We start from the raw sequence: 26,401 nt of genomic DNA, 5'->3' as shown, positions 1-26,401 counted from the left end.
ACAAAAAACCAACAAAAACAAACCATTCAAACTGATGCTATCTAGCTTTCCTGGTACTTTGTACTTTTGTAATATCAGACTGATTCTTCCCCAGATCTCAGTGAACACTTTCAGAGGCAAATTAAGCAAGCAGCACATTGTTGGTACTCAGTGCTGCTAAAAAAGTTGAGTAAATGCGTTAAAAGAAAAATATTAGCAGACCTGAGTCTCACCCCTTCTAAATCATGCACCCAAAGAGTTTCAGGGTGGTGGACCCCAGGACTTTTCTATATCACAGACTGGGCCACCAGCCAAAGGACTCCTCCACCCGCCACCCCCATTAGACATTTGTGCCTCATTAGCTCATGACAGATTATGCGGGTTTGGTGATATAATCTCATATATTGTATGACTCAATGCAATTCTTGTTAGAAGTAACTTTCCTCGGATGTATAGAAACTTGCCTTGAATGATTGACTATCCCTGCTACTTGCAAATCAGCAGGCAGTCTGCTGGCAGATTTACCTGAATATTTTCTCAAATACAGTAGTTTTGCAATGATTCTACCATGGTGGTTCTTGTGCTTGCGTAAAAGGTCATAAAACATGAAAAATGACAGAAACTGACATATTTTTTGCATACTCAAGTGATACTTTGTCAAGTGGAACAAGGGGTAACTTAGCAAACTAATCACTGCTCTTTGACACAAACAATGGCAGTGAAATAATCCTGAAAAAGGCACTGAAGGTCCTTTGCAGTGGAGCATGGCTACTGTTTTTAGCTATGGTTTTAGAGTGACTTCTGATGAATGAGTTCCAAGTCCTCATCAACTGGAATTTTGAAATTCTGCCTTAGTCCATTAGATGGTGGTCCTTTTAATCAGGATTCAGTTAAAAGAAAATTACTCAGCCACAAAAAAGCCCAGCACTAGAGTAGACAAAATAGAAACACCTAGTTATTATATGGTGTGATCTACATCATCATCTACAGACAACTATTCCAAAATACATTTGAGAATTTGCTTGAGCATAACTGTGGCATTTTCTCAGCAATACATCCATAGGAGTTGTGAGACTCAGTGACCAAGAGACCTAAACTTGATCTCACTCTCTTCTGATTGCAAGAGTTGCAACTTCCAAGATGCCAACACTTTTTGGAAGCTGATAATGACAACCTCAGCAAGGGATGCTGATTATTTGAGTCTACCTTCAATGCATAATCACTCTAGCATATTTAATTTTCTGCAGAGCACAGACAAAATTCCATAAGTAATATTAACATAAAACAAAGTCTTAGGGTACAGTAATAGAAATGTTTTATTAATCAAATATATTTACATTTCTTCATCTTCTTTTTAAATGTGTGCCTGTTATTTTCATTTAAACACAACGTAATCTTTACATTTGATATCACAAGAATACAGCTACATGCATGACTTAATTGGTCCGTTACAGTAAAAAAGAGGCAATTTAATGAAGTTTAAAAAATGCAAGCAAACTGTTGATCTTTCTAATTACAGTGTCATTTTTATTTTTATTACAACACAGGACCCCTTCAGCATACTCTACATCTATAGGGTGGATTTATGGGCTTTTTGAGATTGACTTCATGATGTCAAAACTTCCAAAATCTAGGAGGAAAAAAAAATGTCATGGAGTCCCAGAATATTATATTTTCTGGAATCTTTCCACAGAAAGGACTTGCAAGGAACAGAATAGCATTCTAATTGTAATTTCTAAAAAATGAGAGCAACTTAATTACTCTTAAAAGCAATGAAGACTTAATATTGGACATTCACTTATTTATTTGTTTGAAATCACACTGTTTTTTCAGCTATAAGACAGCATCACATAACGCAATGGCACCATACAAAAAATAAATTTTAATTTAAAGGAGAGATGATGTTACCAAAAGTAAAAGGTATACACATAATTTCTTGTAAGTTTCTAGTATGTAATGTGCTGTAATTATTATATTATTCCCAATTCAAGTTTCTTTCATGGGAAGAAAATCAAATTGTATTTAAAATTATCATCTTTAGGGGCTATAAGTACGTTTATAAAGGGCCCAAAGTCTTTCTGAAAGGTATAGCTCTATGAACATTTGAAATTTAATTCCACACTGAAAAAGAATCAGAACTAGGCACAACTTTTAAATATGATTTCCAACATGTTCAGGGTTGGACAAAAAAAATTAAAAACCAAAAGCTTGTATTTTTTACCAGACTACAAAACAGAGATGCCAAGTGCTTCAGAAATTCTGAAATGGCAGGCACATAATCACTACATTTAAAGATAATTGAATTACACTTACTGCTTCAGATTACTGTGTGCAAACACATATTGTATGCATAATAGACCTAAATGTACAGTTCTGCTGATACATTAATTGAAACTCACTCAGTATTTGGGAAGTCCAGACAGGAACTGAATTCTGTTTAGTCCAAACCTAGAATGTATTTTGTGTTCACATTGGTTTTACATTTGCCATACTGTAATAGAATGCCAAATGTGATACTCAAGAAAATGCCACTATGGGTTCTCACTGTATTGCTTTTGTATGCTGCCAAATGTGTTGTTGTGAAAATACAATGTATAAAATAATACAATAATTGAAGTTGTCTTTAGGCATATGGAACAACATAGTGGTTTACACTAGAAAGAATTATCTGGAAGGAAAATAAAATAAGTTCTGCAGACATACTACTCTAGTGCATTTTTTAAAAAATCCAATAAAATCTTGAAACAATTGACCTTTACTTCACACCCATTCAGAAGAATATTTAGACATGTTTAAATGAAAACATACAAGTAAGCCTACCTGCAGTCAGCAGGGAACTTGCCATTTCTGTAAGCACATACTTAGGTACTCTTTGCACTACATGATTCAAATATAGTAGAGTCTCTTCACTGCCACAAACCTCATCCCTGACCATGGGAGCAGGGTTAGATAATGCAGCAGCACAACTCACTAATCTAACATAGCTCACATTTGCTTTTCAGAGCATGACATTTTCCCACTTACTTAGTTTATAAATGTTCTGATCTCTTGTTCTTTGTTTAACTGTTTGCTTGCAGAAATGATCAATAGATACTGTTCAAATAGTTAACTAAAAGTTGGTGCCCCACCAGAATGTTACTTTCTATTAAGTCACTTAAATAATGAAAAATGTGAGCTACCAGGCATGAGTGTTTGAAAGGTTTAGGATTTTATTTTGGTTTCTTCTGTTTCATTAACCTTGCTAGAAACAAAACAATGTTCAAATAGTCACCTTTAAGTTACAAGTCTTCCTACCCAGCTTCCCATGCTTCTTTGAACCTAAAAGCAAACAAACAAACACATTTATATAGTAGCTAAGAGTCTCTCATAGTTTTGAGGATAGAATCAGGCAGGTGACAGAATCGCTCACTCCCCATATCTCTGCACTCAGAAACAGAGCTGAAAACTCATAGGAATAAACCTTCTTTATGAGATAATCTGGTACTTGCTAGAACAACGATAAAAAAATCTTTTTTCCCCATCACGATTTTTACATTTCAATGGCCAAACACAAATACTCCTGAAGTAATTCCCTGCAAAGCTTTGGAAACTCCAGATTCTGCAGTGTAGTTTTTACAATATAATAGATGAACACCATGCAGTATGGATGTCTTAGCTTTTAAACTCCTTTTAAATGCATTTGAATTTTACTGTAAGCTCTTTTTCTGCTTGAGCTCTTTGCAGAATTCATAAATGGTCTGAACCTGGTGTCAAATTTGTAGCTGATTCTGTCTAGCCCTTTACAGAACTGGATACTTTATTCTCTACATATTTAAAATCATCCCCATAAATGTGTTTAAAATATTTAATATAATCAACTGAGCCCTTATGAGCTACTCAGCACTTCAGTTTTGGTGCAAAACTGAATTAATCTATTTTAATCCCCATATTCTCCACAATTGTATTTTGCAGTATTACCTTATGATAAAGCATGACCTCAGACTGTTTAGGTTTTGCTTCTTGGTGGTTGTGATTTTGTTTCTTTTCTTTTAATTTATTTTCTTTTTTCTTTTTCTTTTTTTTCTTTTAGTTTTTTTTCTGTTTTTTTTTTCCTTTTTTTAACATTTTTGTCAACCTACTGCTCTAGCATTGAAACAATCAATATATAAACAAACGCCGCTGGCTTCTAGAAGTGAAAACATAATTTGATTAGACAAAATCGTGAAATCTGAAATACATCATGGATAAAAGCATGGGAAAAAGCCAATATGGAAATTGTTAAATCAACCCAATGTAATGACATCTGAGCTTTTTACATTTATATTGGGAATATTTTGGCTTTCCTTCATTCACTTTACCAGGCAAATTTCTATGAAGTGAATGCTATGAAGCCTACAAGAAATTGATAAAGTATCTCTATTCAGATTTATCTTTTATTTTGAAGCTCAGCCCAACGGTACTGAAAGCTTCATCTAATACAGGAGCATTTCCAATTTGATCCAGATAACAGACTGAAAATATCAATCGACTATAGTTTGGATTTCTGATTGGTTTTCCTAGAACATTAAATCAGTTACCCAAACCAAATGTATCTTCTCGGTTTTCTGCTCCTTGTAATATTATTTACACATGGACTGGAATATTTAGTGTTTAAAATACTTTTTACCACCTCTGTCTTTCATAGCTATTAGACTAAATTTGAAAGCTCTATTAGTTTGACACAGTTTTCCTACTTGTTTCTTTGTGTAATGTGTATTTGCAGATATACAACATTCCATTTTTTTTACTATTTTTTTCTTTTTGTTTTTGTTGTTGTTCTTTCCCAGAATATCTATGGCAATGCCAATGCAAACTAGTTGCATGAAAAAGTGCACACAGTGTGAGGCATGAGACTATGGAAATGGAATGCCCTTTGGTCTGAGGTGGCTGACACTGACCCAGGTATAGCTCGCGATCACTTTCCATCCCACACAGCAATTTCTATTACAGCCATGTCAAGATCAACTTAGCCCAGCCCAGCTAAATGTACAGATTACATCTGGGTCCTTTGAGTCATGCTACAAAAAAAGGTGCAACAATAAACAAGTCCATGTGCATTCTCAGTCATAACTATGAGCAGAAGAACCCTTGAGACTCCTCACTTTGGCATTAAATAACAATTATAAAGGCTTTTAGAATTAAAGCAATACATGAAGGGACTTGAAATGTTAACAGTCCCAAGTAACTTGTCAATTGAAATAAGACTCATCCCTAGTCATAAATAAATAATCTCTTTCCTGGTCTCACTTCCATGCCAGGATCAATATCTTTTAACATCTTACTTATTTTATTACTGCTTTTGGTTTTCTGGGACTGATTGAAAGTTGCTCAGAGGAAATCTTTGGTTTTGCTTAAGTGTCCGTGACATTTAATCATGACTTTCCTTGCAGTTTAATTCCAACCAGTCAATCAGTTAATCCACTTCAATTGATTCTGTGCTCTCTGTTATTGGCTTGCACTCATTGGGCATCCTCTGGTGTCGACTCAGCTGGGTGGCTTGTGTGAAGCTCCTCTCACACCTCTCGCACCTGGTGAAGGCAAGAGAGAAAATTGAGACCAGGGAGCTGCTCTGGGGGGGGGGGTGGTGATGGGCTTTGTCTCATCCTGCCTAATCAGAACAGACACTCAAAAGTGGCTTCAGATTTTACTGGCTCGAGAGGTTTAATTGGTGGCTACTTCCAAGGCCTTGATGCCTATGATGGGACAAGGCCTGTCTGATTCAGAACAGAGGAATCTGTCAATAGACAGGGGGAAGGTGATTTCTCCAGAGAGGCCTGTCCTGCTGTAGCTCTGATCACTGTCAGTTCAAATAGATAAAGAACAAAAAGAGATTTTTAGGAGTGAGCCATCAAAGAGGCAGCTTGTCTGCAGTTTTCTGCTCTGCATCCCCTAAGAGAAATTGATGACAAATAGAATTTCACCTTCTGCTTTTTTAAAATCCACAATTGCCTATTGGAGGATGAGAAATCACAAAGCAGTAATCGTTCAGTCCTAGAACAAGAGAAAACTCATTGTTTATCTGATCTGACCATGTAGTAGGATTCATTTTTAAAAGGCACATAGAGATAGTGGTTACTTAATTATCTGCGGGCATCCACACTATTTGCGAAATCTGTGGGTTGAGGAAGAACTCCTAACAGCCATCAGTGTTACTTCGCTTTTATACTGTTTCCCTTTCTACCCTGTTCTCTCTTAGAGAACCATAATCTGCAAGAAAAATACTGCATGAACGAATGAACAAAGCCATTGAATTTTGCAGAGGATAGAATAGGGGCTATGGTTGCCTTGGAATTAATCCCTTATCCCTGCTCTAAAGACACACTACTGTACCTAATCTCCCAAATGCTGCCTTCTTGATTTGCATTCTGAACATTAGAGAAGGGTTTGATGAGTCACAAACATGGATGGAGCAGACCCTTTCTGTATGGTGCCTGCTCCAAAAGCTGTCTTCAGTTTAATGGTAACATGTGATGTCTTATCTCCAAAAAAGATTTTCATAAAAGTATCACTGCAATGAATCGTTCACCTTCAAAGGAGAAGTGAGAAAAACAACGGGCTCAGCTAATTCATTTAATCTTTCTCTATCATGTGAATGATAGAAAGTGAACTGTCAGTGATCTGCTTATTAAAAAAAAGAAGATATTTACACGCATGTATAACTGTGGATATTCTTCACATTAATAATTTTGGTGATAAATTTCTGCTTCAGGACTATTTAGCACAGACATTACAGAGTCATTCATCCAGGTTACTGTACCAATCTAAAATGTCAACACTTTTAAGTTGTATTTCCTTGATTGTCTTTCATGGAATATTTTTAGCATCCTATGCCACTGTTAAAAACTGCACTGTGATCTTGACAAATGTAAAATGTCAGCTTTAATGTATCAGACCTATCAGCTCAATGAAAATAACTCAGAAGTATTGATTACTTAATGATTTTTGGGGTATTCATTAACGTCTATGTGCAGATCATCCACTCTCCAGAGCTCCTGAAGTGCTGATGACACATTAGTGCACTGCTGATTGTTTATTAGAAAACTGATTACTTACTGGATTAGTGTGTCAAAATATACTACCTTTCATTGCCTGACAAACTTGCAAATTATTGTATTATTTTTATATACATACATATATATCTATCACAGAGGCATTATAATCAATTTTAAGGCTGGAGGGTTAACTTAGTCTGTATGAGATATTACTCTCTACTTGAACTTGATAGTTTGGTTATTTTGATGTCCACAAAGACAAGTACTTTGCTTGATGAGTAATAGGAGGGTTGGATCCTTGCCTAACTAAGCTGTAAGTGATACAGTTGCAACATAACCTATAAAAGCAGGTGTGGCATGCCCTGATTTTAAGAGCCTGGCCAAATAAAGGAAATAAGGTCTAACAGGATGCTTAGGCATCATTAGTGACTTGGATGAAGGCTATAGAGTGATCCAAAGACAGTGTTACCCACCAAAACCATTTGCTGTGGCAGGCCTCCTTATCCTTTCTGGGGCTTGTCTGGGAGGCTGGAATTGGGCAGGCATTCACTCAGCCCCTTGCATTGTTAGTGAAAGTGCAGAGCAAGGTTTACCACAGTTCTTTAAGACACAACTTCCCATCCTTTATCCACAAGATTCCTCTGTTGTAGGAGTGCTCTACCTTCCCAGCTACAGGCTGATACACTAACATCAAGCACAGGAAAGAGGGATGCTAAAGAGAGAACAGAAAAGGGGTAAACCTCTTGATACAAGCACCTACCCTTTATGAATAGGAAGGCTGTGGGCGCCAAGTGTTGCTGCTGGTCAAACTGTGATGTCTGCATTTACACAGCCCTTGGGCAAAAGTCAGAATAAAGCCTCTGACAAAGCACTTAATTCCCCTGTCTTTCTCTTGTACCTGGATAACCTTCAGATATTACCCAAGGTGCCTGGGATTTTCTAGGTACTTCCAAATCATGTGGGTGGTGTTTTCAGGACCATAGTTTTGGATATATAAGTACCTGGCTTATGGGCAGAGATGTGTATTAGGCTCCTGATTCCTCTTTTCAATGTGGTCCAGAGAAGTTGCTGCTGGATACAAACTGATAGAAAAGGTGAAGATAATAGTGTCACAGCAGTCAGCATTACTGTCTCACAGTAGGTAGGAATGGGAAGAGGAGCAGGAATATTTTTCTTCTGGATTGTGATGTACTCTACTAACCATTCTTTCCCAGCCCATCATAGCAGAATAACCACTCCTATAAGCTCTGCCCATGAGATTGGTGAGTTTTCATGTGCATGTTCCTGTATGTAACCCAGACGTGTTTAATGTTGTGTTGGACAGTTGAACAGTGGACAAAATTGTCAGAAAGGAAAAAGACTCCATAGCTCATGTGCCCGCACACCAAGCCACTATGGGACTGAGCCCAAGCCTGAATGATAGACACACAAAATTTTGGCTAAGCCTGCACTGTAGATACATGTATTGGCAATAATGACACTTATTAACTGAGATACAATTTAATTTCCACTTAGGGCCATCTGATGGCATTTGAATGGAATTTAAACAGCCCTAGGTGCATTTAGGTCCAAAGCAATTCCAAAGTCCTCAAACAATTAGGTACCATCAGTGAAAACCGGATCCATGTTGCCTTCTTTTACAATGTCTGCGTACACTGTAATTGTAAGGAGCAATGTCCTAAAGCATTCAGCCTCCTCAGGCTCAAGGCTTCACTCTTCCACAGGGTTTCCTGGTATGATTTGCTTGGGTGGAGGTGGTAAACAGAATTGTTCTTAAGTTCACAAAGTGCACCAATAGTCCAGGGATATTTCTACAGTACTGGGGTTTCTGATTTTGTTTAGATAGCCCTCATTGTTACTGGTCTGCTTGTTTGCTTCACAGTGCTTTCAAAACATTGACAGTGAGGATTGGTTTAATTTGCACATTTATGTCAACCTCTGTGAAAGGCTTTGGGTGGAGAAAATGCTGAGGGCCTATTTTAGAAAAAAAGACATTAATTTGATACTCTCAAAATAAACATTTTAAGATTTCATTGAACAAGTACATTTTAAACTCCTTTGGAAGGGTGTAAAAAATCCAAGAAAAACTATCAACCAAAGAGAATCCCTCCTGACAACTCTGAGATGTCGCTGCAGGTACAACGTACATATTCATCCTAAAATGAATGCTGACCACTTTTGTATTTCAGTAAGTAACAATGTAAAATATGTGAGCTGTTGGAGGCTGAAAGAATCTTTCCTCTTCATTATTTTGGATTGACTGCTAAATCTTAAGTCTTTGAATAAGCCTGATTCTGTAGACAAATGAAAACTGGGAGGGGGTGAGAAAAAATTAAGAGAACAGAGTTAACAAATAATTTTCCTTTTTCTCCTGCATTTTAATTTACTTAAGATCTTTGTTCCCAGACTAGCAGCCGTAGTGGAGACTTCAGTAAGATAAGAATACACAAAAACTTTTCAGTGGTGTGGCTGGCTTGATAGCTTGTGATGACATGAAAAGTCAAATTCAGCTAAAGCTTTGACTACAGATAACCTCACTTAGCATTGTTATCTTAATGAAAAGAAAATAGAAAAGTCTTCGACCATACATCCAAATTTACCTAGGACCTACAAAGAAAATGGCCTCTCACAGAAAAAGCTTTTTAACCAATCCCAAACATCCTCTCACAAAACAATTAATCTAAAATATTTTTGAAAATACTGTCACCAGTGTTCATCATTTTTAAAACCAGCTTCTGGAAATAATATGCATACAAACATACTTGGCTTTTAACTTTGCTGATTTAATCCACGCTGAGTGTAATTTGTCTATAAGCACATATGAAAACAGCTGCCCTATTGCGTTAGTAATCATGAGATTGCATTCACAGCAGAAGCACCTTCAAAATTATACCTGTTATTTTAAAATAACTTAGCTAGAATTAGCTAAGTTATTTTAAATAAATTAGCTAGAATTTAAGTAATTTATCACTATCCATGCGTGGCAATTCTTCCTAATATTAAAATATTAGTTAAATGAAGTGTGTGCATCACCACAAATACAAACTTCTCTGAGGTACAGGAACACTGTTTCAGTTGGCTTTTCTGTCTTTTTTTTATGTTTTTGTGTGTAAGTGTATACTCAAAATTCTTCATAAACAAACATTTAAAACCTAAATCACATGATCAAGAGACAGATATTTTGCTTGTTCTATTTATGGTTCTTGCTTAATAGAATTTGTTGAGCGCCTTTTCCTAAACTTTCTTAAAACCAGATCTTGTGCAACCCTTTTCCAAAGGAGGATCCAAACAGTGATGAGACATCAAGAGGAGTTGCAGCTCTTTTTTCTTTTTTCTCCAGCAGAGATGATAGATTGATTTCTGGATAATTTTCTGCTCCTCCTCTCTCAAATGCAAGTAGTCCTGCATGAGAGACAAATCTGCCCTTTTGAACAGCTTTGCAGGACCAAGGCTTGTGTGTCCTCTTATCTGACTAGCAGGGATGGGAAAACCTGCAGCTCCAGTTTCAGCTTCACATGAAGTTACTAGTCAGCTAAGTGAAAATACCTTCAACAAGACTTCCAGAGAGAAAATGGTGCTACTGTTTCTTGTGCTTGAGGAAGAAACTAAAGAAACACCTTGCGCAGTTGAAATTATGCCATGCCTCATAAAGAACCAGTATAAAGTATACACTTTTTTTTTGTTGTTGCTCTGTCCCGCAACTTAAGTTGCAGATACATCCTGGAATACTTAAATGCTTCCACTCGAGCAGGGCAAAACATAACAAACAAACAAACAAAAAAAAAAAAATCAAAAAACCAAAAAACCCCACAAAAACTAACCAAAACAAAGCAAAACAAAAAACAAACCCAGACCTCTTGTTAGTTGTATTACATACATTAAGCTCTCTCACAAATGAAATTGTGCTGTAATTGAGTCCATTTTTGAAAAGGGTAAAAAATTAGTATACCAAAGGGGAAAAATAATGACTCTAAATTGGGCAAAATAGCAGATCTATTGGAAACATGACAAAAAGAGGACGTTAAGGAAAAAAATTAAGTGGAGTCAACAAGGTTACACATAAGTAACACCTTAACATTAAACGAAATCTATTTTCCGTTTTGACCCGGAAACCCCTTCCATTAATTACTAAAATCTATTTACAGAGCAACTAGATAAAATCAATCTGATTGCTCGCACCATTTTTGGCTCACTTTCTGTGGGCTCTGAGCATTCAACAGACTGGCTCAAGAGAAGTCGATATTTAGATGTTCTGAGCCTCCACGACGTCCTAGCCATGATTCCTGCCATGCCAATCCTTCTGTACTGGATATGCAGCATTTTGCTCCTGGCTCTGCCCCCTCGCCCCCAGCAGAGACATATGTGGAGGCTGTGCTTCCTTCCAGCCTTATATGGAGGCAAAGTGTGCTCACCAGTATCTCTGTGGGGCTGTTATGGGGGGTTCTGACAGGACGAGCTCCCTTACACTAACCAGATCAAAAGCACTGTCTGGCAAAAGTGGAAAAAAAGGTCAAACAGAGAAAAGTAGAAAGAGAACAGACAGTACTCGCAGAACTGGGAGAGACACACACCTTCTACACATATTCCCCTTCCTCCTAGGAACATCCAGGAAGCTTCCAAAAGAAGTGATATCGATACATTAGGTGGAATTGCTCCAGTGACCACATCTATGTACCCTGAGCCTGTCGGTTCAGCCAAGACAAAGACACAAACATGGGATATATTTCTTCTGCTTTGGAGAGCCCTTCCTCTTTAGTAGGCAGAGTCTTGCACAACAGAAGGTAAAATATCAGGATCAGCTGTACTATTGCTGGAAATGAGCACTGCTGGAAGATTTCTGAGACAGGTATGTGCTTAGCTTTAATATCAGTAATTGAAAACTTCAGAAATTAACGAAATCTGTTTAATGTAAAATCATCTTTATTAGGCGACATTTTTTTCCTTATACTTCGGACAGCTGAACACTTTCAATTTATTACTATGATCTTTCAAAACTTATGCCACAGAGTTACATTTTCTATTCAGTGATTCTGAGACTAAAAGGAGGTGCATATTCCTCCCCATATATAACTAGAGCCAAATTAGCTTTTAAGTGAAGCTCCATCTACCTCAGTATATAGACATCAAAGAATCATATTAATGTTCTTACAACATGGCCCATCTCAGTCTTGATCATATTTTCAGCTGTGGTTCTCTGGCAGCAGCTTGTCACTTAATTAAAATAATCAAGGTATCATTAGAGAACAGAAGATTGCGCAAGGTTTTCAAGAAACTCAAAATCAAAGCCATATAAATTCTGATTTTAACAGCACCACTAGCTGTTTCACCTCATTGTCACAGACATCTTTTCATTAAAATCCTTTCGTTAGGATTTTTGCTGCTGAAGCTGAGAAGCTTCAGCAACAAAGTGTAAACAGTGGTTAGCTGCTGGTGTAGAATGCAACAGGTAGATCCGTGATTAGTCTCAGGTGAATGTTTAGATTTACTGACCACTCACAGCAGAGCTAAGTCTCATTCTCTGAGACACAGACCTTTGTAATTCATTCCTTTTCTATTCTTAGCTTAGCTAACCTTCTGAGAACTTTCTCTCTATTCTTTTTAGTATAGTAATAATGTAATATATATAATAAAATAACAAATCAAGCCTTCTGAACATGAAGTCAACATTTCTTGCCTCTCTCTTCATCCTGCAACCCTTACAAGCCCTGTGGCACCTCATGGTCTGACCTTGGCTTTCAAGGGATCATCAGCCGAGTGCTGGCGATGCTGGTGAGCAGCAGCAATGCATTTCCCCCCCCTAATCTCAGCTGGCAGATGCCGCTGGCCTCAGGTACTTACTTGAAGGGCTTTTCCCCGGTGTGCGTGCGGATGTGGTTGTTGAGCGTGGTGGCCCCGGCGAAGGCGCGCCCGCAGTAGCCGCACTTGAAGGGCCTGTCGCTGGAGTGCGTCACGACGTGGTTGCGCAGCTCCGAGGGCTGCGAGAAGGACTGCGAGCAGTGGCCGCACTGGTAGGGCCTGCGGTGGGAAGGGAAACGGCAGCGTCAGTGCTGTCTGCTGGCACCAGCAGGAAACCACACGGGACGGGGGCTCCTGAGCCTCCCAAGGATCTCCAAAGAGAAAAGCGGGCGCGCTTCTCTGCGTCTTTCTTGGGAAGCGCAAACCCAAAACTGCACAACCTCTTTAGCAAATGTGAAACTCTTGGGCAGGAATTAAAAGAGAGTCTATGGGACCATAAGCCATAAATCAGCAAACCAGTGAGCCTGCAGTACGCATCTGCTTGCCTTCGTTCTCTCAAACTCAACAGCACTCCTTAGTCAAAAAGAAAAGATCCACACACATGGAGCTGAGGGATCCGTGTAATCCTGTCTGCTGGTGTGAGCTACAGCCTTACTTGCAAATGCATATCTGATGGTTATGTGCACATCCTGTCGTTATTCTGTAGCTATTCACAATTAAACTCCTCATATTGCTTTGGAGGATTTTAGAGATCACTTATTTCAATAAGAGACTTAGAAAAAATGACTGCTGTATTTAAATTATCTTTCTATTTTTGTTATTTCAGTTGAAAATCTTTACATTTCATTAACATTTTTTCTCCCATCTAGATTGAAAATGTCTGTTTTGGGGATCTCGGAAGGAAACGCAGAACTCAGGTTTTCATCAACACATCTTGTTAAAAATAAACATAACAAACAAACATGCAAAATGACTGATATGTTACAAATTCAGAATAATAACAAGCAGACTGCAAACACAGAAAAAAAAGGATACACAACAACAATGTGACACTGGTCTTCTGAAATGCTACCTAAAATAAAATGCCAAGAAACCATGTCTATATATTTCTCTTCAATAAAAGTGGCTTTATGTCAACACCCTACTAGAGTTTTTTTCTATTTCACATTTGTTTTAACTTAGTAGCAGAGTCCTAAATGCTTATCAGACTGCTTGCTAAGAAAATTAAGATCTTTTTTCTGGAGGGATAATAATGATTTTTACCCTACACAACATTTTAACTCTTGGTGTCTGCATTTCCAGAGCCAATGGCCCACACAACTTAATTGCTCTCTCCGTAATAAATGTATATGTTTAAATAGCTAGAAACCAAAACTAAAGGGAAAGAGACAATGGTGACCAGGCATGTACAATTCAATTAAGTGCAAAATAAAGTGAACTATCTCATTTGTCAAGTCAACTGCTTAATTGTGGCTACTTGCATCACTGAACACAAATACTATTATTTTACAGTGCTTCAGAGCACTGAACCCTGATTGTAGAATTTTTTAGCTTGATTAATAGCTCAGTATTCATCAATAACTCAATAGCTTACAATTTTAATTACTTGCATTTGAAAATCTAACTACTCTCTAACAAGTTTGAAAGTAAGGTATGAAAGCTGTGGAAAGGTAATTTAGATGATGTGGCCCTTAAAGATACACAGAAATATGTAAGATAATATTTAAAAAAACCAAAAACCAAGAAAGTCTTTTTCTGTTTCTCTTACTGAAAGACAAGTAGTAACATGTCCAGTTTTCACCTGTCTTGGAGTCCAAAGTTAATTTGAAGAAAATATTTATCAAATTTGGTAAGAAATTTCAAGAGCTGATAAAACAGAGATAATTGGTGAATGCAGTAATGAAGCACTTTTAAGCAAAATAAAGCAATAATATATTCTGTATCCAAGAAACATTGATTTTTTTAATAGTGAAGGAGACCATTAACATCTATTAGCCTCTGGTTATCTATTTTTAACAGCAACCACAAAAAATGATGCAATGCGACATAAAGAATTAATGAATGAATGAATTAATAAATAATAATAATCTTTTTATTTTTTAAAGTGATAAATAAATCAATGTTATTAACTTAATGCAGTGAAAATTCACACTGCAACTTGTCTGTAAACAGTCAAAATTTCAAACCAGATACAGGTGAACATTGTCATGGCAAACAATATGGGTTCATTGCCTCAAAATAAATGTCTTCTTTACAAAATACTCGGAATATATTTCACTGGCTTACACTCAAGTAAATCATCCCTGCAAAAGATCACCAATTTTTAGATCCCTTTGACTCCATTTATCTGATTGATCCACATGTTGAGAGAAAAACTGTTGAAGAAGTTACCCTTCTCTTTGCAGAGGATGAATTTATCCAAGTTTATGTCCAAGTAATTCTAATTAATGCTAAAATGCCTAATTTTTTTAAAGCTTATGTAAATGACATACATTAGGCAAAATTAATTTTAAAAAGAGAGCCTAAAAATGCATTGAAATACTGTAACATCTTAAAAATGCTCTAATTTGCACAATTGCAGATTTAAATACGCCAACTTCTGACAACTTTTGGACGCTACTATTTTTCAAAGAGAAAAGAAATAATTATATTCAATAAGTACAGAAGTTATCATTCTGTTCTCTGGTAACAATTTTCCTGTGCTCGGGATTTTTTTTTTTTTTCTTGGAAGAAGATAAAATCAATATGTTATTTTTCAAAAAAAAAAATGAAAGTGGTGCTGAAGGCCTGAGCAGGAGCTGTGCTCGGTTCAGTGAGTGCATTGACATGGGCAGAGCACGCCTGCCTTTGATGCAGCAGTTGTGTCTTCTGCCATCACTTTTGTCTGCACCGGGACAATGAGTTCAGATGGTGACCCCGCTATAACACAGCTCTGCAGACAAGGAGGAACAGCAACAAAGGGACAGAAATGTTGGTCCTCGTAGGCTGTGCTTTCAAAAATCCGCTGCTGGACTGAATGTACTGGCAGCTCAGAAAAACTCATTTCCTTGGAATAACCAACACTCATATCGTACTTTCACAGTATCCACGCGAATCAAAATCTTACCAGATCATAATTTTAAGTTACAGTTAAGAGCAGCTAAACTGATTACAGCCATGTGCAGATGAGAGTGATGTTCTGACAATCATCAAAAGTAGTTCTAATGTTTTTTTATAGAACACCTAGTTACATAGGAGCTTTTAGCTTCACATCTTTCTTTTTGAGCTTAAAGAAGGGAAATCTACTTACCCAGAAGAAAATTTTCCTGTTGGAAAAATTTTACACTGTTGTTATGAATCCCATGCATCATTGATAAGCTATCTAGGTTTACTGACATTCAGAATCCACCAGCTTTTTCTGGAAATCTTAATCCTACAGTCTCTGACTCTATGATGGCCCGTATAGGAATATAGGCCATCCAAACTGAAATTCTGAGAGCAATTCTAATGTAATAGTTTTCAGGTTTTGTGGTAATTTATAATTTGAGCTTTTCCAAGTTGTGCAAGCATTTTCCAAAATTAAAACACTATGGAATAAATTTTGCCTTCTAAGCTAAACAATCTCTTGAATGATTTTGCTCTTTGGTGAGGTCTTTTCCTTTCTTAAAATTTCCTTACTTTGCAGCTGATATTTTTCTGGGTGAAACCACATCATGCATGGGATCAGTAAAAAAGTGAGGCTTCCCTATAAGGCTTACTGAACCTCACCAAAGCTCATGCTTTGGGCAAGGAATGTAGAACCCCTAATATGTACAAAGCACGTTAAAAGACTAGAAAAATCCATATGCTTTCATCTGAAATAGCTACTTAGAGACAGCTGTACATTTAGGTTAATTCTTTCTAGATTTTCGTTTAGCAAACTTGACATAGCTTTATTTGTCTTTTACTATTCCTCTGTCAAAAGAATATATTTTCCAAATTCTGACTCCTAAGTGTATCTAAGTGTTATAAATTTATTTTCTACATCATAAACTATTAACTCTTTGAATTATTAGAACCTTAGAGAATCCAATCATTATTTTCCACTGCATTTTCAAACTATTTCCTTTATGATTAATATGTTTTTAGTGTGGCCTTGTCAGAAGTGAATTTGCTCTTTTCAAGGGGCATATGGAATTCTAGTGTAATCTTAGAAATTTCTTGTAGGGGCAAGCTCCTGAATACTTGTAACTTTGTCATTGAAACTCAGCCCAGTGAGACAAAATAGCACAGCACTGTATTCTTTTCCCTCAGAAAGAGCTGGAAAAGCACCAGCTGAAAGGAGAGATTGGCATGTGATTGAAAGTGTTTTTCTCCCTGTTGATGACTAAGAAGTAAAAAGCCAACATGATCATAGAGTTATAGAATGGTCTGTGTTGAAAGGGGCCTTAAAGACCATCTTGTTTCCAACCCCTTCTATGGGCAGGGACATGGTGAAATATGAGTCTCCTCAAGCCAGGTCTCATAAGCTCTTGAGATCTATTTCACACCCAAGATGACTCAGCTACCTTAGAAGGCATAAAATCATCAGGATGGCTTCTGTGGCAGTGTTGGAAACAAAAAGGTTTTAATAAAAGGCAAAATAAACAAAACTCTTTGCAGAGAAAAACCAAACCAGGTGCAAAAGGTCCTTGCCCCCGGTGAAACACCTCACAAAAGCAGTTAGTTTATTTTTTCTCTTCTTTTTATAGTAAATTGTGACTCCTGTCTAATTAGCTATCCTTAAGTTTGAGGTGAAGACCCCCGGGTCCTATGAGATGTCTTTTCACCTAATTGAGGAGAGAAACTTCTGTGCTTATTTCCTTTTTGAGGGGACAAAGGATATTTTTGTCACTCTGTCAAGTGGGGGCACATTCCTATAGGACATCTTCCACTCAAGACCCCATTCTATTTGGCCTAGATCATTCCCAAAACAGGGCATTGACAACTTCTCTGGGAAAATTTCAAGTCTGTCTCATCACCCTCACACTAAAGAATTTCTTTCTTACTTCCCATCAAAATTTACCATCTTTCAGTTTAAAGTCATTATCCCCTGTTCTATCACTAAATGCCATCATAAAAAAAGTCTCTCTCCAGATTTCTTGTGGGCCCCTATGTGTACTGGAAAGCTCATATAAGGTGCCCCTATGCCCTTCTTTTCTTTACCCTGAACAGCCCAAACTCTCTCAACCTGTCTTCATGCCCCTGATCATTTTTGGGATCGTCCTCTGGACTCTCTGTAGGAGATCCACATCCTTCTAATGTTGGAATCCCCAGAGCTGGATGCAGTGCTCCAGGTGGGGTTTCACAAGAGTTGAATAGAGGGGGAGAATCACTTCCTGCCCATCCTGCTTTTGACACAGCCCAGGACACATTTGCCTTTCTGTGTTGCAAGTGTACACCTGGGTCATGTCCAGCTTCTCATCCCCCAACATATCTGAGTCCTTCTCCTCAGGAATGTGCTCAGTCCACTCCCCACCCAGCCTGTATTTGTGCTTGAGATTGCCCTGAACCACTTTCACTTGCTCTTGTTGTATTTCATGATGCTCACCCAGTCCCACCTTTCCAGCCTGCCAAGGTCACTCTGGGTGGCATCCCTTCCATCCAGCATGTCACCTGCCCTGCAAAGCCTGGTGTCATCAGGAAACTCGCTGAGGGCGCCCTCGGTCCCACTGTCCCTGTCACCAAAAAACATTGCTGTGCTAAGTAGCATCAGCCCAAATAGCAGCCTCTAAGGAATAGCTCTAGTCTCCACTTGGAGATTGAGCCATTGCACTCTTTTGAGTGCAACTTTCCTGCCAATTCCTTATCCATTGAGAGATCTGACCATCAAATAAATCCATGTCTCTTCACTTCACCGACAAGGCTGCTGGGTGCAAACACTTAGCACAGGTCCAGGTAGATTACCTCAGTCTCTATTCCTTATTCACCAACTCTGTAACCACTGCTGTAGAAGGTTACCAAATTTGTCAGGCATGACAAATTTGCCCTTAGTGAAATCGCCTTGGCTGTCATCAGTCACCCCATTATTTTCCATGTTCCTTACCCTAGTCGCCAGGGCAATTTGCTTCATGCTCTTGCCAAGTACGAAGGTGAGAATGACTGCCCTGTAGTTGTCCAGGTCTTTCTTTTTAGCAGTGGAGGTTATGTTACCCCTTTTTGAATCAGCAGATCTTCACCAGACTGCCATGACCTCTCAAATATGACAGATAGTGGCTTAGCCACCTCATCCACCATTTCTCTCAGGGCATGCACATGCTTCTCACCAGGCCCCAGGGACTTGCACATCTTCAGATTCTTTAGATGTTCTTCAATCTGATCTCGCAGCTCTTCATTCTCCCAGTCCCTGCTTTTGCCTTCTGTGACATGAGTGGTGTGACTGGAACATTTGCCAGTTAAGTTGCTGACTGGCTCAGCCTTTGCTATGTCCTAGGTCACCAGGCCTCCTGCTTCCCTTTAGAGAGGTCCTGCATTTCCCCTGGTCTTCCTCTTATCACTAATGTAACAATAGTAGCTTTTGTTGTCCTAGATGTCCCTGCCCACATTTAATCCTATCAGGGCTTTAGCTTTCCCAAAGGGATTTCTGGCTACTTAGACAACCTGTCTGTATATCTCCCAGGCTACCTGTCTGTGCTTGCATTCTCTGGAGGCTTCCTTTCTGCCTTTGAATTAATCCAGGAGTTCCCCATTCATCCATGCAGGCGTCCTGGTGTTTTTTCCTGACTTCCTCTTTGCTCCTGAGCTTCAAAAAGGTGATTGATCTCACAGTCTCAAAGAGTGGGGCACAGGGCTCCCTTGAATCCAGGACAGCATTTCTCATTGGTATAGGGGGGAGGATGCCATGCCACAGCCTCTGCACAAACCCCACAAGCAGTGCAGTCTGAAGTGGGGCCAGCATCAGCTTTCAGGATCTGGCCTTTATGCAATGCTCAGCTTTTTAAGAGCACAGCTGCAGTCGGAGGAGTTAGTTCACAGTTGCTCTCAAAGGAAGGTATTTTTGAGGAGTGCCTTCTTCTAGCAAGTGGAATTAAGGTTGGAGAGCAAAGTGACACCTCAGGATACTGCTAACCTGCACACAGCCACATCCCAAGCGACAGCAGAGCCACGGGGGATTCACTCCACATCCCCTGCCAGGTTGGTGCTCCCCTCAAGCAGCACGGCTGCCATCCTGAGCACCACAGGTACCATGCAGCAGCAGGGATGGCAGAGCTGGACCTGCTGGGAGTTCATCTGCTACAAATCATCTGCTACAAATGCTTGGGAAGAAACCGGCCAAAGCAGAAAGCCAGCATTGGAGCATATGCAAGCTTCTGAGGCTGTCAGGGAGAGTTTCTGCTCTGTAGACCTGTTATTGTTACTAGCTCTGAGTACTGGGCACTTGCAAACCTTTATGCGAAGATTATGCAAGAACCAGCATTAAATTCAGCACTTTAACAGAGCAATACTCAATACACAGAAATAGACAACTCTCGCTCAAAACACTTATTTTTTAGAAGTCTGTTTTGGAGAGGTTCAAATCAATTAGTGGACTTGGGGAGAGCATCAAGGTCAAAGACACAGAACCTATAAAGAAAATATAAACACAAAATGGACTAAGCCATGATATTAGAGAAAAACATCTATTAAGCTGGTAACTTCAACTTCCTCTTAAGAAAAACAAAACAAAACAAAACATGCTTACTATTTATTATTGAGGTGATATTGCAAAATATGAGTATAATATCTTTTGACTAAAGAAGAATTGTGAGTGCCAGATCACATCCATAATCTATCATCCATGAACACATTTATGGACTGTGCTTTCCCTCAGATTCTCAGCTTGAATCCCTGGCAATCAATGAGAATATATATCATACAGATGTACAGGTTGTACATGAAAATATGACACATAGAAGTCTTGAGAACTGAAGCGTTCTGCCTTCCCTGAACAACAATGTATCCTGAATCTGGTGATCAGAGTGATGTGGAAGGCTGCTGTCATTAAAAAAAGACTGTGTCATTATCAGAAAAGTTGTTGCTGTTAAAAAAACCAAATAAAAATTGTTCATTGTAATAAGGAGTTTTGGTATCCTCGTTTTTGAGCCTTCCAAACAGGATTGTTGGGAATTTCTGCAGAAGAAGGGAGGAAATAATAATAATAATAATAATAATAAAACCTTAAAAAACTTCAAAAAGAAAAAAAAGAAAAACAAACAAACAAAAGAAAACCACCACCCCAACAAAATAAACAAAAAAAAACCCTACGAAAAAAGATTTCCAACTCTTGCTTCCAGAAATATCTTCTCAAACTGTTTCTGTCTGGTCAAGGCTTAAGCAAGTCTTAAAGGCTCAGAAGGTCCTCGAGTTCAAGATTTTACAAATTTAAATTTCCACCTCTCACACACACTTCAACCCCAATTACCATTAATTTCAAAGAGAAGCCCTAAAAAATGTAACAAACTTAAATTTTTTTGTGGAAAGAGAGAAGTATATAAGTAAACCAGTAAAAAATTAAAAGTGATTTTAAATTAAATTATTAATCTTTAAATAAAACCAAAACCACAGCAGAAGATTTTAATAATTTCTCCTATTTGGGATTCATCATGTTTTAAAATTATTTTTACTTATTAAGTGATCAGTCTGATAAATAGGATCATTTATTTCTTACTACTTCATGGAATTGCGGATATTATGGCCTATTTATGTCTGCTCTCATTTAGATGTTTTCTTAATCTCAGTTGTTGTATTATCTTTGTTTGGATTTCTCAAGCTTCAAGTAGTCTGCCTTTCTTGTATTTCAGACCATGAATCAGACTCCTGTACAGATTCAAAGGTTGTTTTCCCTGCACAGCGCTGTTGCAAAACAAATACTAAGCCAGAGCAGACAGACTGAAGTCTATTTCCTAGAGATGATAGGCCCTGCTGTTTCAGTCACATCAAAGATGCAGTGGCTGGTGTGCTTACAAATTGCTGACAATAAATGAGGAGTTGTTTATCAGCTGGGGCAGTGCTGCAGATGTCATTGAGAAAATAAAAACCAGAGAGCTGTATCCAGCACTTGGGGCTGGCAAGCAGGTATTCTTTCACAAATCATACCTTACCTTCATGTCTCCTGGAAATTTTGTACAACACTGTAAAAATTTTTCATCTAGAAAAATGCAAAGTGTTTAAGAAACCAAAGGCCCCTTTTTTCTAGACACTGTATCACTAAATAACTGGCACCCACTAAAAGACAAAAAGTTTCCTGTGATGTAAGCTCAGACTGTAAAGGTTTCCAAGCAAGGATATGATAACCCAGATCCTAGGGCAGTTATTTATGGTAATTTCAAGCATGGAATGAATTGCAATGACCTTAATCATAGCAAGATGATTTCCTACTATGCCCTAGGGTAGATGAACTGACAATGCTCCAGACTTCCCTGAGGAAGCTGCTGGCTGGGTAGGCACAGGAGGGACTGAGAGGTAATACACCATGAATCAGCACCCTACTAATGAGAATGATCACTTTTAAGACTGAGGACCAGAAATCCAGTCTGTGTTTCAGACAATATTTGACACAAGCTGCTTAGGAGGAAATAAATAAAAAAGTAATAAATTAATTTTAAAAAATTAATCTCTCACCTCCACAATGAAAGATCTAATGGTAAGACAGATTTATCCTCATTTCCTTTCTCTGACAAAATAAATATTTAGCTGTCACTTAGAGCGGAGAATAGTGCCATTAAGAGAGATCCTTCTTGCAGTAACTATTATCTGCAACTTGCTTCTTCACAAAGGAAGTCACTGGTTAAAACAAAGGGTGAAATCTAGGTGTCACACCTGATTGGGTGAATCACTGAAAAAGTATGTGGAGGACCTCACAACATGCCTTTTCCAGTGTCTAGATTCTTCCAGGATGCACCTTTTTATGCTTTACAGTATGCTTAGGATGCTTTAATACCAGAAACACAAAAGCCCATGGAATGTAGGAGAGCAGACCTTTCAGGACCCATATTCTGCATTGTACACCTAAATTACCAGTTTTGTCCTACAACTTCCCTAGCAAGGCATTTGCTTCTGCTGAGGCAAGCATGAAATCCAGAAAAATGTTGAAAGAGTCTGTTCACATTCACAATATTATCAATTTTTAATTTTTATTAATATTAGCTTAGAATCCAATTAGTCCCTAACATGCTTGACATTTCTTCGGAAAAATGGATTTATTCTCTCCATACCCATAGAATCACAAAAACATTTGTGTACATGTAGATAGCACACAAAGTACACGAGGAGACATAGACATGCACACAAACACATACACAGACTCAGTCTTTGCTGCTTTTTTGGTAGTGGTATTTTTAACTCTAATTCACAATTAAATGCTGCTTTTTGGAACGCCTTTCAGGGATTTAGCTGTTATGCTCAAATCTTCACAGCTGAAGAAGAGACAAAATACAGGCAGCCTTTTTTTATTGAATTAATTTGATTTTTGTCTTTTGTCCTGCCAGCTATCAAAATTGTCAAATAAACCAGCTTTGATTCATAAATAATGGTTCCATTATATTTACTGTGCCACCGGTCAGAGTACCTGAAATTTTAATTCACTTGTTCAGCTAAATTTCATCCTCAGTTCACAGCCATAAAATTCTGTATTGACAAACTTTCAAACCAACTTTGACTCTGAGGTATCTAGTCAACATTTTTCTTCTGTGTGGATATTAGTTTATTGAATAAGTGGCATCTGTTTTCCTCCACATCACTGGTGGAGTAGGTATTTCCTTTTGACAGCTTTGTACGATTTATGGGTTTGCATGCTATGAAGAAAAATAGTACTAAGCAAAAAATTCCAATTCATTACCTCTTAGTACTTAATTAAGTTCATACGCATTGCACACTATAGGTGAACCCTGAAATGACTGTGACAGCCACTGAGCAGCAAGTTAGATTATCTTTGGAAGACAGAGAGACTTTTAATTATCTTGACCTCATTTCTTCCATCTATGATATTCATAAATTTTCATTTTATTTTGTTGCCTCCATCAGATGTACCAAACCATTCTAAAAACAAGATTATATCCTTAGCTATTTCCTTTTATCTGCACATTTAGGCGCTGAATGTTTTTACAAATAGTGAAGGCAAGCAATAGTTTTTATCAGCTTACTTCACGCAGCTGCAGATGAATTATGTCATACAGGCTCCCCATAATAATGGTTTGGTTTTGAAATGATAACAGCTTGATAAAAGAAGAAAGCAGTGGATCTGGCTATCAGTAGATACAGAAATAAAGAGAGCCTGGGCTTTACCTGTCGGGGTTCTGCGTACACACATGCATCTGCAAGAGGATCCGCTGGGTGAAAGTCTTAAAGCATTGCCCACATTTCCAAAGATGCCAGTCACTGAACTCAGAATTTAGTTGGCTTGTTGAAGTTGGGCTTGCAAGAACTCGTTGGTTTTTGACACTGATCTGGTTAAATCCTGACTCGATGGACCCAGACTTATCCAGGAGAGAAAAATTTCGGCTACACGGAGTCTGTGGAAATACTATGGATCGCTGTGGAGTGGCAGGGGATAGTTTGCTACTTTTATTAAATGGCTGTAGGGTGTCTTGTCTGGACATGGCCTCCATTACAGTCGAAGGGACATTCACTGGGAGAAAACAAGAAAAGTAAATAAGATTCTTTTTATGCCTTTTTAAAACTAATACAATTTTGGGACACCAAAAAAATCAACATCCATTTTCTTGACACTACAATGAAACAGTTTTATTTTAACAAAGTACCAAAAAAAAAATTTAAAAAAGGAAAAAAAGGAAAAAAAAAGAAAAGAAGGGCTTGAATGAGACAGTGATCTGAATGGATGGTGCTGATTTTGTGACACTGAAATGAAAATTCATGCAAGGGAGTGTCTGAGACTGAAAGGACCCAGAGAAGCCTGACTGTGATATATTTCTATTACACAATGGGATTGTCATCTGAAAGAAAAAGCTGCACCTCTTGTGATACCCTGACTCTGCATGTTGCAGTCAGCATGTCTGACTGCTATATCACAGGCAAACATGAATTTTGAGAGCATGGAGAAAAAAATCCCTGCCGGGACCCTTCTTGAGATACAAGAGGGCTTAAATATCCACTGCAGCAATAGTTCCTTCTTCCTACAAAAGGGTGGCCTCTGAGGATATTACACCATTGCATCTCACAGATGGTCACACTGCCAATGCAGTAAGAAGCCAGGGACTTCATCATGTATCTCATGCCTGAGGTTAATAGCAGGTAGGTCACCATGAAACACTGCAAAGTATAGGCAGAGAGATCTTTGTGCATCCGTTTCCCACCTACAAAACAGGTATGAAAATGTTTTAAAGTCCCATGTAAATTGTTTCCAGTCTTATGATCGTCAATTAACTATGGCTGATGAGGCACTCAGATATTTCAGCGACAAATGCAATATGATTTTCACAGAGAAGTGATTTAGTGCTGAATTTGAATGTTTTGTGATAAGAAAGGTAGGAGGTCAAGCAAGTAGAAGAAATGGAACAGCTGCCTCACACCTTGAGAGCCATGTAGATCGTGCAGTGAATGAGGCAAGGGTCCTGTGGAAAAATAGTCAGCTGACAAAAGCTTGCACCACAATGTAAAAATAAACATAATTTAGGCCACTGGACTGAGTAACTTCTAATGCTTTCTAATTTTGGCAGACTCAGGCCCATGCGCTATTATTTTCATGGAAATTTTTAAATTAAATGTGTTATATACATATAAGTCTCAATACACAAATCTGGTTACAAACTGTTTATATGTACAAATAGGTACATAGCATGTATTAAACTGATGATTAGAAACTACAGCTGTGTTTTGGTAAATCATGATGATAAGCACAAATATGAGCAAATCATGATTTCTAAGAGCAAACATGAGAATTTCAGTTGTAAGCCGGACTCAGTCAATATTATTTAATGCAAAAGAAATACAAACAAACAAAAAAAAAATCCCCAAAACAACCACAACTTAATATTTAGTAATATTTTAAATTATGCCAGTTGCTTTAGTGTTCTGTTCTAATATCTATGATCAATCATAACAATTCAAATATTATATCATTAGAAGATATTTAATTTATATCAGTTAAGGTCCATCCTAATCTATTCTTTTTTGTAGTATCTGAGAACCTCATTTCTAAGTAGGTTTGCATTCATGCATCTGTCTATCTCAAGTTTCCAGACACAGAATTCATCTTCTATGTCTCTTCAGTATCAGGAGCAATTTGTATGCTATCATTTTGCCTCAATATAGTCAGAAGAAGGAGATCACCATTTTATTTTATTTTATTTTATTTTATTTTATTTTATTTTATTTTATTTTATTTTATTTTATTTTATTTTATTTTATTTTATTTTATTTAAATTGTGGTCATAGAAGTCCATAGAAGCAGTGAGATCAGGCTACTATAGATCTAAGGAATATAGGCAGAACTTGTGCTGCTGACAATACCCTTGTGCAGAAGATAAGCAGAAGGTACATTCTGGGAGTTTAGGTGGGACTGAAGTCCTATACCAGTCTGCAGATGTCTCCAAGAGATTAATTTCATCTACTCATGTCAGTGTCTCTATGGATGAAACTCTGGTTTGTCTCACAGAGAAATCGCAAGAGACAATATTTATAGATATTATCCATAATGATTTTCAAATAAAATTTTTGTAGTCTTGACTTTCTGAAAGAAAAAA

General features: G+C 37.9%; 1 protein-coding gene across 1 annotated transcript in view; it reads right to left on the bottom strand.

The window, feature by feature from the left end:
• Positions 1 to 5,410: 5,410 nt before the first annotated feature.
• The window catches only part of PRDM6 (PR/SET domain 6), a 76,003-nt gene continuing 55,012 nt past the window's right edge, over positions 5,411 to 26,401 (bottom strand). The window contains exons 5-7 of the mRNA XM_058044342.1: positions 23,985 to 24,327; positions 12,828 to 13,004; positions 5,411 to 5,525 (exon numbers count right to left, since the gene is read on the bottom strand). Coding sequence (XP_057900325.1) covers positions 5,411 to 5,525; positions 12,828 to 13,004; positions 23,985 to 24,327 — 635 coding nt within the window. The remainder of the gene's footprint in view (positions 5,526 to 12,827; positions 13,005 to 23,984; positions 24,328 to 26,401) is intronic.

The sequence above is a fragment of the Melospiza georgiana genome, chromosome Z (genome assembly GCF_028018845.1).
Source record: "Melospiza georgiana isolate bMelGeo1 chromosome Z, bMelGeo1.pri, whole genome shotgun sequence".
NCBI lineage: Eukaryota > Metazoa > Chordata > Aves > Passeriformes > Passerellidae > Melospiza > Melospiza georgiana.
This window is presented reverse-complemented; position numbering and strand designations above follow the sequence as displayed.